At 44.0% G+C, this 13,902-nt stretch overlaps 1 protein-coding gene across 2 annotated transcripts in view; it reads left to right on the forward strand.

The window, feature by feature from the left end:
* The first annotated feature begins 4,602 nt into the window (after positions 1 to 4,602).
* The window catches only part of LOC106581763 (integrin alpha-6), a 35,147-nt gene continuing 25,847 nt past the window's right edge, over positions 4,603 to 13,902 (forward strand). For both annotated transcript variants that reach the window (XM_014164045.3, XM_014164046.3), the window contains exon 1: positions 4,603 to 4,897. In XM_014164045.3, coding sequence (XP_014019520.3) covers positions 4,716 to 4,897 — 182 coding nt within the window. In that variant the 5' untranslated portion in view covers positions 4,603 to 4,715. The remainder of the gene's footprint in view (positions 4,898 to 13,902) is intronic.

Consider the following 13,902-nt stretch of genomic DNA (forward strand, 5'->3'; position numbering starts at 1 on the left):
TTTGAGTGTGTCAAGAACTGAGGTTTTTCACACTCGAACAGTTTCCTGTGTGTATCAAGAATGGTCCACCACCCAAAGGACATCCCAGCCAACTTGACACAACTGGGGAAGCATTTGGGGTCAACATGGGCCAGCATCCCTGTGGAACGCATTCGACACCTTGTAGAGTCCATGCCCCGGCGAATTGAGGCTCTTCTGAGGGCCAAAGAGGGTGTAACTCAATATGCCTAATGTTTTGTACACTCAGTGTATGTGAATATACAGTAGACTTATGTGCACAGGTTCGGGTTATCAAGAAAAACATTTTAAAATGTGTTCCTCAAGGCTAAAATACACTCATCAATAATATTTTGTCTCAGGACATGTCAACACTGTATTCATGCCTTTGTCATCCCTTCTTCCAGTCAACAGTCTCCTAATAAGAGTGTTATTCCCAGTGTTGCCCTCGAGTTCATCAGACAAGATGGCGCCGTACTGGATGACTCCCACCCCTTGTGATTTTTGGGGCATTTTCACAAAATGTATCCACTACCGTTTCTTATAACCGATGATAACTTTTGAACATGAGATCTGCAGTTACTTACCCCAATTCCGGCTTCAACTTTGACTTCGACTCATCTGCCCTGGGCTCTTTCTGTAATTTCAGGGTAACCAAGAGGAAATGGCGGCATTACAGAGGCAAGAGAGGGGGAATTCTGTCGAGATTAAAGCAAAGGGAAAACCGGCCACCTCTTTCCTCCATTCTATTGGCCAGTCACTGATTTGCTACCAACAGGACTCCCGTAACTGCAATATTCTCTGCGTTTCTGAAACATGGTTTTCCAACTCGCTGGATTCTCCATTCAGAGAGCGGACAGGACATTAGAGTCAGGGAAATCGAGAGGGGGAGGGGTGTGCCTCTTCATTAACAACAAATGGTGTTCTGACTCGAGTGCAGCGGTAGTCTCAAGCCATTGGAATACCTGACGGTCAAATGCCGACCCTTCTACCTCCCAAAGGAATTTTCAGCTGTTATCGGGACTGTTGTATACATTCCACTTCAGGACAAGAACTATAACAAGCGGGCACTTAACAAACTGTATGAAGGCTATAAACTAGCAGGGAAACTGACATCCAGAGGATGCCTTCCTCGTTGGTGGAGATTTTAATTCTCCGTCATTAAGACACGTGACGTTCAACTTCCATTAACACGTCTCTTTCGCCGCTAGGGGCGATAGCATCCTAGACCACTGTTACTCTACACAGAAGCAAGGATACAAGGCCCTCCCCTATTCGGCAAATCAGATCATGACTCTGTACTCCTGCTTCCTGTTCACAAGAATAAGCTCAAACAGGAAGTACCTGTGAATCACTCCATTGAGAAATGGTCATCAGTATCAGAGATTATGCTACAGGACTGCTTTGCTAGCGCTGATAGGAATATGTTCCGAGACTCCGCCCATAACATCAACGAGCTAATCACCTCTATCACCGGCTTCACAAGGAAATGTATCAGCGACGTTCGACCCACAGTGAAGGTTTGCTGCTTTCCAAATCAAAAGCCCTGGATTAACACAGAGGTTGGTGCTAAACTAAAGGACAGGGCTACCACACACAGGGCTATCGCTGACAACTCTGAGGCTATAGCTGAGGACAGGAACAAGTACATGAAGTCCCGGTACGACCGCCGCAGAGTCATTAAATGAGTAAAAGGCCAATATAGGAATAAGGTGGAATCATATTACACAAACTCCTATGCCCATCGCATAGGGCAGCTGGCAGGCATATTCGCATCGATTTTTCAACCTCTCCTTGTCCCAGTCTGTAAATCCCCTCATTTTAAGATGACTACCACCATTCCTGTTCCCAAGAACTTTAAGGCTTTATGCCACAATGAACACTGCCCTATAGCGCTCACATCTGTAATCATGAAGTGCTTTGAAAGGCTGGTTATGGCAAGCATCAACTCCATCATCCCAGACATCCCAGACCCACTCCAATGTGCATACTGCCCCAACACCATTGTTCCCTCCAAGCTCGTCACCAAGCTTTGGATATTGGGACTGAACACCTCCCTCTGCAACTCAATACTGGACTTCCTGACGGGCCGACCCCACTTTGACCCTCAACACGGGGGCTCCACAGGGGTGTGTGCTTAGTCCCCTACTGTACTGACTGTTCACCCATGATCGCGTGGCCCCGCACAACTCCAACACCATCATCAAGTTTGCTGACGACACAACAATGGTAGGCCTGATCACTAGCAACGATGAGACAACATGCAGGGAGGAGGCCAGTGACCTGGCAGTGTGGTGCTGGGACAACAACCTCTCCCTTAACCTCAGTAAGACAAAGGAGCTGATCGTGGACTACAGGAAATGGGGGGGCGAGCATGCCCCCATCCATATCAACGGGGCTGCAGTGGAGCGGGTCGAGAGCTTCAAGTTCCTCGGGGTCCAGATCACTGACTTAAAATGGTCCACACACAGACGTTCAGGAGGTTGAAAAAGTTATACAGCTGCACCATTGACAGGATCTTTACTGGCTGCATCATTGCTTGGTATGCACCACCCTCGATCGCATGGCACTACACCCAGGACCTCTATATGAAATGAAGGCCTGGAAAATCGTTAAAGACTCCAGCCACCCAAGCCATTGACTGTTCTCTCTGCTTTCGCACGGCAAGAGGTAGCGGTGCATCAAGTCTGACACCAACAGGCTCCTGAACAGTTTCTATCCCCAAACCATAAAACTGCTAAATAGCTAACAAAATGGCTACACGGACTATCTGAATTTACCCTTGTATTTATTTTTATTTTTGCTGTCTTTATGCATACTCACAGGACTCTACACACACGCACACTGACACTCCAACACACACAGTACATGCACACACATTTATACTGACTCTACACACACACACACACTCACATGCAATTTTAATTTACGCTGCTGCTACTCCGTTTATCATACATCCCGATGCCCAGTCACCTTACCCCGATACATATCTACCTCTATCACTCCAGTATTCTGCACATTATAAATATGGTATTGGAACTGACCCTGTAGATATACTGAACAAAAATATAACTGCAACATGCAACAATATAAGGAAATCAGTCAATTGAAATAAATAAATTAGGCTCTAATCTATAGATTTCACATGACTGGGAATACAGATATGCAACAAAGTTGGAGGTGGCTTGTGGTAAAGCGATGAACATTCAATTCTTTGGCAACAGCTCTGGTGGACATTCCAACAGACAGCATGCCAATTGCACACTCCCTCAAAACTTGAGACATCTATGGCTTTGTCTTGTGTGACAAAACTGCACATTTTAGAGTGGCCTTTTATTGTCTCCAGCACAAGGTGCACCTGTGCAATGCCACACTTGTCAGGTGGATGGGTTACGTTGGCAAAGGAGAAATGCTCACTAACAGGTATGTAAACAAATTTGTGCAAAAGATTTGAGAGAAATAAGCTGTGCGTATGGAACATTTCTGGAGTCTTATATTTGAGCTCATGAAACATGGGACCAACACTTTACATTTTGCGTTTATATTTTTTGTTCAGTGTAGCTTTATTTCTCATGTGTTTTTGTTCTAACTTATGTTATTTTTAGTACTACATTAATATTGATCATTGCATTGTTGGGTTTAGAGATTGCAAGAGATGCATTTCACTATACTTGTGCATGTGACATGACACACAAAACATGAAACTTGGCTGCCTTGACAGACAGTTAAGAGTTAAATGTGTTCTCAGCGCTGTCTTACAGTGGCTCTGAGTGGCTCATCCATTTTTTTTTCGTTCCCAATATGTCTTGAGAAGATAGCAGGGCATGACTGGCACATGGGCTGGGTTCTTCCTGTAAAGGGATGTTCCAAGGAGCTTGGGAGAGGAGGATGCCATTTCTTGAAGACCTTCCCACAATTGTGACGTAAACGCAGAGACCACATTTAGGAATCATGGCTAATTCATGAACAGTGTGTCCACCAAGTGTTATTAGTCAGAATGGTCATACATATTTCAGAAGCCATTCTTTTTTTGGATGAATGATTAAGGAGCCTATCAAATTGACCATTGTCTTTCAAAAAATAGTCCTTGTTTTAAAAGCTTTTTTTTTCAACTTGGCAAACTAGTGTGACACAAGACATTCCCTGACTCTCCATGTTTTCTTACGGAGCTTGAATTTGAGAGGCTCCATTCCTTGCAGCTTAATGAACTCAAAAGGCTTGAAGGCAGAGTGTCCAGTCAGTGCCAATCCTACCTATCTCTTTGTCCACCTGGATTTGGGAGGTTCATTTGTCCAATTGATTAGCTTCACATTTGACCTACTGTCCATCCCGTCCAACCATTACATTTACTGTCGGCAAAGACTAAAAGCCCTGGCCACTCGTACATTATTAGCTAGATGACACCATGTGACACCATGTATATTTTATAAAATGTTACCTCTAATGTGAATTGGAATGAATGAGGTCAACTGAATGGGCAGGGACTGGAGGTAAAATCAAACCCCAAAGTTAGAAAACTGTTAGGGATTTGTGCGGTGACGTAAAGGGTGGAGGGAGCAGAGGAGGAGCGCTGTAGTGCACGATTACTAATCCGTAAACCCGGGATAACAACAGAAGCATTCAGCAGGTCATGGAATTCAGCAGCGAATCCTGAGCGAGGGGTAGTGGAACAACCAGCACAGCATTGAACTATAGTGGTACCCTTAGGTCCTAACGCAATGGTGCTCCCGAGAAGATATTTTCCAATTCATGTGGCACTTATTTGTTTGCTAGAATGGACCCATATATTAGGCTTCAACCTGGATACATTGAATGTCCTGAGGAAAGACGGAGAACCGGGCAGTTTATTTGGATTCTCTCTAGCCATGCACCGGCAACTTAATCCTTCAGATAAGACAATGTAAGATTTGTTGTTTTGTTTGTTTGTGTTGTTGTTACTGTATGAGTTCTGTTGCATTTATTGCACTTATTATGGGTTGGTTAGCTACTTATTTTACGTCTCCACTTTACGCATAGTTGGACCATTCATCACTCGTAGCAGGTTCATTGGCCAAATTCTTATGGGACCGTTTTCTTGTCGACGGAGGTGAAAATGTAAATGTTAAACTAATACGTTTTGTTAAACTTTTCCTAATTTAAAAGCAACTTTTCGCAATTGTTTCATTATGTAGATAAATTACCCATTGCTTTTCCTACATGGAAATAATGACAGATTCGTTGTCGGATTTTAAATACTTGTAGAAATTACGTTAAGGAATTTAGAAGATTTTTACTCCCAATGTTTTGTAGACCTACATGTTGAATGCGCTGTAGTAAGAGCACAGTGAGGATTTATATTCAGTAGAGCGTGTGGTTTTATTAAGAATGCCCTTTGACAGAGACCTTGCTACAAGTTAACAATGGCAAACCAGAGGTAACAAGCTTTGTCACTCGAGAAATCTTGCATGTTAATTGAATTTGTTCAAAAGAAAGTGACTCTAAATCCCCAGTAACAAGTGACTACTCAAATGATATCTATCAAACCCATTTTCACAGTATTGGACACTGTAATGCATGCCTAGCTGTTATTTAAAAAGTATAATATTACTGTTATCATTTCAGAAGCCTTTTGGCAGTGTCAAGTGATCAAACAGTATTATACTGAACAAAAATATAAACGCAACATGCAACAATTTAAAATATTTTCTGAGTTACAGTTCATGTGAGGAAATCAGTCAATTGAAATAAATTCATTAGGCCCTAATCTATGGATTTCACATGACTGGGAACACAGATATGCATCTGTTTGTCACAGATACCTTGAAAAAAGTGGGCCTCGCAATGGGCCTCAATATCTCATCACAGTATTTTTGGGCATTCAAATTGCCATCGATAAAATGCAATTGTGTTCATTGTCCGTAGTTTATGCCTGCCCACATCATAACCCCACCGCCACCATGGGGCACTATGTTCACAACGTTGACATCAGCAAACCGTTCACCTACACAACGCCATACACGTGGTCTGCGGTTGTGAGGCCGGTTGGATGTACTGCCAAATTCTTTAAAACAATGGTGGAGGCGGCTTATGGTAGATAAATTAACATTACATTCTCTTGCAATAGCTCTGGTGGACATTCCTGCAGTTAGCCAGCCAATTGCACACTCCCTCAAACTTGAGACATCTGTGGCATTGTGTTGTGTGACAAAACTGTACATTTGGCCTTTTCTTTCCCCAGCACAAGGTGCACCTGTGTAATGATCATGCTGTTTAATCAGCTTCTTGATATGCCACACCTGCCAGGTGGATGGATTATCTTGGCAATAGGAGAAATACTCACTAACAGGGATGTAAACAAATGTGTGCACAACATTTCAGAGAAATAAGCTTTTAGTGCACATGGAACATTTCTGGGATCTTTCTGCGACCAACACTTTACATGTTGCGTTTATATTTTTGTTCAGTGTACTTTGTATGGGGTTCTTACTGTCAATATTTCCTTTCACCAATGACTCCAGCCTTGTGCACTTATTGAATGAGTTCATAACATGGTTATAAACCCTGGTCTATAAAACAAACGGTTGTCATTCTACTAAATAACAACTCTGACATCTTCAGTGGTGTGACCATGGTTTTCACTATGACGCTATGGTCCGTTCTTTGATAGTTGAGATTTATTCCTGTGAAAAGAGCAATGATCTGTGACCTTTTTGTTTTCCTAACTGTGAGAGTGGCTACGTGGTACATGAGTCAAGGTTAGTTATTGGTTTAGAACAGGAGTGCTAAGGGCAGTGGTCCAGACAGAACCCACTGGGATTTTAACTGTCAAACATCTGTGTAAGTACAGTGCATTGTGCACCATTTTAAAAACATGGCAGCCCAATCATTGCATATATTAGATAATTAACAATCCATCAAGTCTAAGTTCATCCAGCACCCTGTAGGTAAGAGGTATTTACTATTGAAAAAAATGGCTAGCTGGAGCACATCTGAGCAGTCGACTTCTGAGCCCTTACCCGCTATGTGCTGATTGACTTAGGTCTGCCCACTACAGGCGGTCCGGCAAAAACCAGGCAGATGTGTCCATATTCAGAGTTTTATTGGCTCTTGGTCACCACCACAGAGTTGTGTGCACACACACATCATAAATGCACCGTTCTGTATACATCTGGCCCTTGTGTTGTTGTCCTCTGGTGGCTAGCTAGCTTGCTAAGATTGGCCTGTTCCTAAATTAGCTATGGATGGAGATAGGGATTTGGACTTGTGCTTTTACTTAATTCTCCTTACTGGCCAATGATTATAACGGCGATCCAACCATACATTTATACATTTATAGTGCCCCTGGACTGAGATGATGGAAGTTCAATATGTAGCTAGATGTAGAAGGCTAATGTAGAAGGCTAATGTTAACTAGCTAACATTGCCCATGATAGGAAGTTAGGCTAGCGAGCAAGCATTTTAGCCAGGTAGCCTAGGACAACAAAAACTAAAAGAGTGTACTGTAGACCGTTTCGTCAACATGAAAGAGAGGAGGATGGCGTTGGCTTTTCTCCACAAGTAGAGTGAGTCAACATGTTTTTTTCTACTTGCACAAATACACACACACACACATCAGAACCATGGACAGCCACATCATATTTAGCTTAAGTTGATTGGACTAAATTGTTTTTGGAATCTTTTAGTTGTCACTGTATTAGACTAAGCAGAGGTGATTTGATGATGTTGAAATGGTGCTGGAATAGTGTAGGCAGCTCCTGTTTTCTTTGCGACATCCGGTAACCCTCCGTGGTTCTAAAATGTTGGAAACATTAACTTGCTTGACCATGCTGTAGGTCATGTTTGTTACATGCAATATGCTTTCACCATCAAACAAACTATCATGGTCCAAACACACCAAGAAAATCATTAAGAGACCACGACAACGCCTTTCCCCCCTCAGGAGACTGAAAAGATTTGGCATGGGTCCCCAGATCCTCAAAAAATTATACAGCTGCACCATCGAGAGCATTCTGACCGGTTGCATCATCACCTGGTATTGAAACTGCTCGGCATTCCAAACGTAACTCGCTACAGAGGGTAGTGCGTACAGCCCTGTACATCACTAGGGCAAAGCTTCCTGCCATCCAGGACCTATATACTAGGCAGTGTCAGAGGAAGTCCCCCAAAAATGTCCGACTCCAGTCACCTAAGGCATAGACTGTTCCCTCTGCTACTGCACGGAAACAGTACCGGAGCGCCAAGTCTAGGTCCAAAAGGCTCCTTAACAGCTTCTACCCCCAAGCCGTAAGACTGCTGAACAATTGATCAAATAACCATCCAGACTTTGCATTGACACCCTCCCTTTGTTTTTACACTGCTGCTACTCGCTGTTTATTATCTATGCATAGTCACTTTACCCCTACCTACATGTTCAAATTACCTCGACTAACCTGTACCCCCGCACATTGACTCGGTACCAGTACCCCCTGTATATAGCCTCATTATTGTTACTTATTTTTGTACTTATTTTTTTAACTTTAGTTTATTTAGTACATATTTTCTTAAAACTGCATATTTGCCGCATGTGACAAATACAATTTTATTTTATTTTGACTTCACTGGACAGACTTCACCGGACAGAGGTTGCTCTCCGGTTTTGTGATGAAACAAAGATGTGGTTGAATTTATTCTTCTTATTGTCTCTGCCTTAGACCTATACAGTATATCACGGTCGCAAGGCTTATGAACTAGCAGGTTATAGAGCAAACAACGCAATTATCACAACAGGTTGAAAAATTGCGTTTTTGGGGGGCTTGGCTTCCCAAGTGATTTTACCCACACACCGTTACTGACTGTAGACTACATAGCCTATCATTATCATTGCAGACACCAATTCACACCACTAAAGATGAGATGTCAACATCTTGGCAGAGAGAGAGGCTAATTACTGCTGCCAGTCAGAATTGATGGCCCTCTCTCTCTAGTCAGCTCGAGATCTTATCTGATAGGCCATAAATCAAGTGTGCATGCAGAGTGCACCAGGCCGTTTAGAGTCTTCTACTAACTTTATCTGGCATATAACACATTATCTTCCAGTAATAGTAACATGCACAACATACTCATAATAATACACTATACATACAAAAGTATGTGGACACCCATTCAAATTAGTGCATTCGACTAGTTCAGCCACACTCATTGCTGTCAGCTGAATAAAATCGAGCACACATCCATGCAATCTTCATAGACAAACATTGGCAGTAGAATGGCCTTACAACGTGGCACCGTCATATGATGTCACCTTTCCAACAAGTCAGTAAGTACAATTTCTGCCCTGCTAGAGCTGCCCTGGTCAACTGTAAGTGCTGTTATTGTGAAGTGGAAATGTCTAGGAGCAACAACGGCTCAGCCGTGAAGTGGTAGGCCACATAAGCTCACAGAAGGGGACTGCAGAGTGCTGAAGCACGTAGCGTGTAAAAATTGTCTGTCCTGGCTGCAACACTCACTACCGAGTTCCAAACTGCCTCTGGAAGCAACATCAGTACAATAACTACTGTTCATCAGGAGCTTAATGAAATGGATTTCCATGGCCGAGCAGCCACACACAAGCCTAAGATCATCAATGCCAAGCGCCAGCTGGAGTGGTGTAAAGCTCGCCGCCATTGGACTCTGGAGCAGTGGAAACACACTCTGGAGTGATAAATCACGCTTCACCATCTGGTAGTCCGGCTGATGAATCTGGGTTTGGCGGATGCCAGGAGAACGCTACCTGCCCGAATGCATAGTGTAAGTTTGGTGGAGGAGGAATAATGTCTGGGGCTGTTTTTCATGGTTCGGGCTAGGCCCCTTCGCTCCAGTGAAGGGAAATCTTAATGCTACAGCATGCAATGACATTCGAGACGATTCTGTGCTTCCAACTTTGTGGCAACAGTTTGGGAAAGGCCCTTTCCTGTTTCAGCATGACAATGCCCCCGTGCACAAAGTGAGGTCCATACAGAAATGGTTTGTCAAGATCGGTGTGGAAGAACTTGACTGATCTGCACAGAGCCCTGACCTCAACCCCATCGAACACCTTTGGGATGAATTGGAACCCTGACTGCGAGCCAGGCCTAATCGCCCAACATCAGTGCGTGACCTCACTAATGCTCTTGTGGTTGAATGGAAGCAAGTCCCCGCAGCAATGTTCCAACATCTAGTGGAAAGGCTTCCCAGAAGAATGGAGGCTATTATAGCAACAAGAGGGGGACCAACTCCATATTAATGCCCATGATTTTGGAATGAGATGTTCAACGAGCAGGTGTCCAAATACTTTTGGTCATGTAGTGTAAATACAACCATGCAAAAGTCATATTAAATGGCAATTCTGTACTGACGTTATGTATTAGTTAAATAGGTAAACAATGATACCAACTGGCTACAGAACAACTATGTTATAGATGTAACAAGATAACCAACATTGTTCAGGTTTCAGTAGCATGCAGTAATCATCATAAACAATCCCCAACAATATAAAGCCCCAACTTACATTGTGGATGCACACACCACTTCTAAAATAAACACTGAAAACTTGGTCGCCAGCCAGACTTGCATCTTCTGTCGAAGACTAAAAAACACTGAGCTACAGTGGGCGGAGCCAGAGTCCAAATGGCCATTCAAATCTGCTGATTGGCTGAAAGGAATAGCCTTTTTTACAGCCGCCCCTGGATTTCTTACGGAAATCCAAACAACTTCGGAAATGCCTCAATGTGGGGCATAGTCTTTAAGTGCCTTGTCCTATCCAGCAGGACAGGCAGGGCAGAGGGTCAGAGCAGCTAAGGGACCAGACAAAGTGGGGTCCAGTCCTACTGTGCATCTTGCCAAACTAGAGCGGCAGCTGATAGCAAGTGTCACTTTAGAGGACCATGGGGGCCAGGAGGGTGCTGGCTTTGGGGCACGTAAGGGCGTAGGGGCCACCCCACGAGGAGGTTGCACAATGTCGCAGGAACAGTGTCTGGCCATCCCATGGGATGCCACGGGGGTGGTGGAAGATCCTCTAGCTCAGCTGGTTGAAGGTCGCTGGGGCTCATTCCTGGGCACTGAGTTAGACTTCTCCCTACTGCTGAAGATGATGGCTCCCATGGTGGAGCAGGTGGAGACCTCTGGGCGAGGCTCATCAGAGATCCGAAGGCAGGGGCAGGCTGGGCCGCAGAGATGAGGTCAGGTGATTTCCCAGGTGTGAGGGCCAAGGGTCTTCCAGTGCAGGAGGTGGGGCGGCCTCCCAGAACTGGAGACAGCAGGCCCCTGGGTCAGTGAACAGTGGTTCCCCCAGGTCAGGAGGCTGAGGGCCTAGCCGGGCAGGAAACTCAGGGCCTACTACTAAGACAGAGGACTGCAAGCCTAGATGAGCAGGGAACTGGGAGCTTAGCTCTAGGACAGGTGGCTGGGCACCGGCTGAGGCTGGGGGCTGCGAACTGGCTAGGAGCAGGGACTGCAGACCTAGGGTGACCGCCAACTCGGGGCCTAGCAGGGCAGGAGACCCAGGGCCTGGAACTAGCACAGGAGGTTTACATTTAATGATCTTTGATGGAAAAACAGAAGCTTGGAATTTCTCAGGAGCCTGGCAGTTGGCTGTGTCCCAGTAAAGCTCAAAGGCAGGTTATAATCTACTGGGTAAAGACTGAGACACTGATTTATTAGCAGTGATAGAGGAGCTCAGACCCTGGTGGTTTGAAAAACCACACACTTTTGCCAAATGTTGTTATGGCCTGGCTGGTGTAACAAGCCAGTGCCAAGTGTTGGTGTAGGTAAACAGACACAGTTAGAACAGCTGCAGTGGTTCTGGGGACTTTGAGTGCACAGCTGTAGGGTCAGCATCACACACCATTTGGGGGAAAAGGTCAGCAAGGTCACAGGATACAACCACAGTTTGGCCACCACTATTCATTTACACGTTGGGCTCTATTTTAACAGGCCTAACGCAATTGTAAATCGTTGCGCTGGTGGTAGCGTTATAGGTTCAGGGGTGTGTCAGAAATATTTGAACTATTTTCACAATCGGAATTATGGGCGTAGTAGCTGGCGATGCCGTGAAAGGGCTGGGTTTTGGAGAATAAACAACTTGTGGGTGTGTGTGAAGGCTTGGCCCCTCACTAGCCAATCAGAATGTGCTCCATGGCTAAATATGTGGTTGCTTCATGTTGTGTATTTACGGTATTTTATGTATTGCTTTGTCATCAACTCCAATTTGAAAGTTAGTCCCTTATAAGCCTACTTCGTTAAATAGCCTGCCCCATATTTGCTAAATATGTTGAACATGTTTGCAGTCCACAGTCTTCTAATTGCATTGGTTCAGTATGGAAATACATTGTTAAACATAGGCTACAGTATAGCATTCGCACTGATATAGGGGCTAGCCTTATGTCACGTCCTGACCAGTATAAGGGGTTATTGGTTATTGTAGTTTGGTCAGGACGTGGCAGGGGGTATTTGTTTTATGTGGTTCGGGGTTTATGGGATATGTATTTATGTAAGAGGGGTGTTTGATTTATGTGTTCCGGGGTTTTTGGGTAATGTTCTTGTTTTGTATTTCTATGGTTTTCTATGTTGTGTATTTCTTTGTGTTGGCCTGGTATGGCTCTCAATCAGGAACAGCTGTACATCGTTGTTGCTGATTGAGAGTCATACTTAGGTAGCCCTGTTTTGCCTGTCCCTTTGTGGGAAGTTGTTGTTTGCATAGCTGTATATGTAGCCTGCAATCCTGTTCGATCGTTTTTTCTTGTTTTGTTTGTGTTCAATAAAAGTCATTATGAGCACTCGACCCGCTGCGCCTTGGTCCACTACGTACGACAACCGTTACACCTTACTGTAAATTGCAGTCTGAATATGGACATGCCAAACGTAGTCAATAAGCAAGATTAAATTCACTAGGCTATTGATAAGGCCTAAAAAGACAAAAAAAAAAAAAATGACCTAGCAACTTGTTTTAAATAGGCGATGTCTAGATACAGTTACAGGCACCATAACTGCTCCCTGTGGGCGTATAAACCAGACGAGGCAACTTAGACTATGGATGGTTTTACGCACATCCAAACTTTGTTTCTAAAATCATGTTTTATAAACATCATAGAACCATCTTACAGATCATACTGTATTTGCACTTCTGCAGAAATAACAGACAAAATTGCATTGCATTCGAAGCCATGGAAGTTTGGTTTTTAATCAAATTATACGAAAAACAACCAACAACAATATTTCTAAGTAGGATCGAGTCAGAAGCATGAAATCATAAATCACTTCTCTCGTTTCATGGCATTGTGTGCACACACAGCCTTAAATGTCTTGTCACGACTTCCGCCGAAGTTGGTCCCTCTCCTTGTTTGGGCGGCGTTCGGCGGTCGACGTCACCGACCTTCTAGCCATCGCCGATCCACTTTTATTTTCCATTGGTTTTGTCTTGTCTTCCATCACACCTGGTACCAATTCCATCAATTACATGTGTATTTAACGGGTTTTGTTTGACCCATTTATTGTATTATTCTGTTGACGGTGGTTTATGGTTATTAAACACAACCGTTGTAAATCAGTTTCCGCTCTCCTGCGCATGACTTCTCTGCCGCCAGTAGCATTGCATTACATGTCTTTACACATAACATTTGCATGTCTGTACTTAATACTAGGCTCCTGTCAATTATCGTTGCCTATGTGTGTGGCAGATTCTCCCAAAAATTATAGGAGGACTGAATAGTATTTGAGGAGTGTGTCTTTGGTATCGGATGAGGAGTGCTCTTCCAAAAGGGGGGTGGATAGCCTACGTGAACAAGCAAATGCAGGGATGTGAATTATGAGTAATAAAAAAGCATGCGGGCAAAAACCTCCAAAATATTTAAAGCATTCTCAGTAGAACATTTTAAAACCCCTTTATTCAGAGGCTTCTTTTGGCTAATGGTCAAAATCAAAAGACACACTATA

This window comes from Salmo salar, chromosome 21 (assembly GCF_965601325.2).
Source record: "Salmo salar chromosome 21, fSalSal1, whole genome shotgun sequence".
Taxonomy (NCBI): Eukaryota; Metazoa; Chordata; class Actinopteri; order Salmoniformes; family Salmonidae; genus Salmo; species Salmo salar.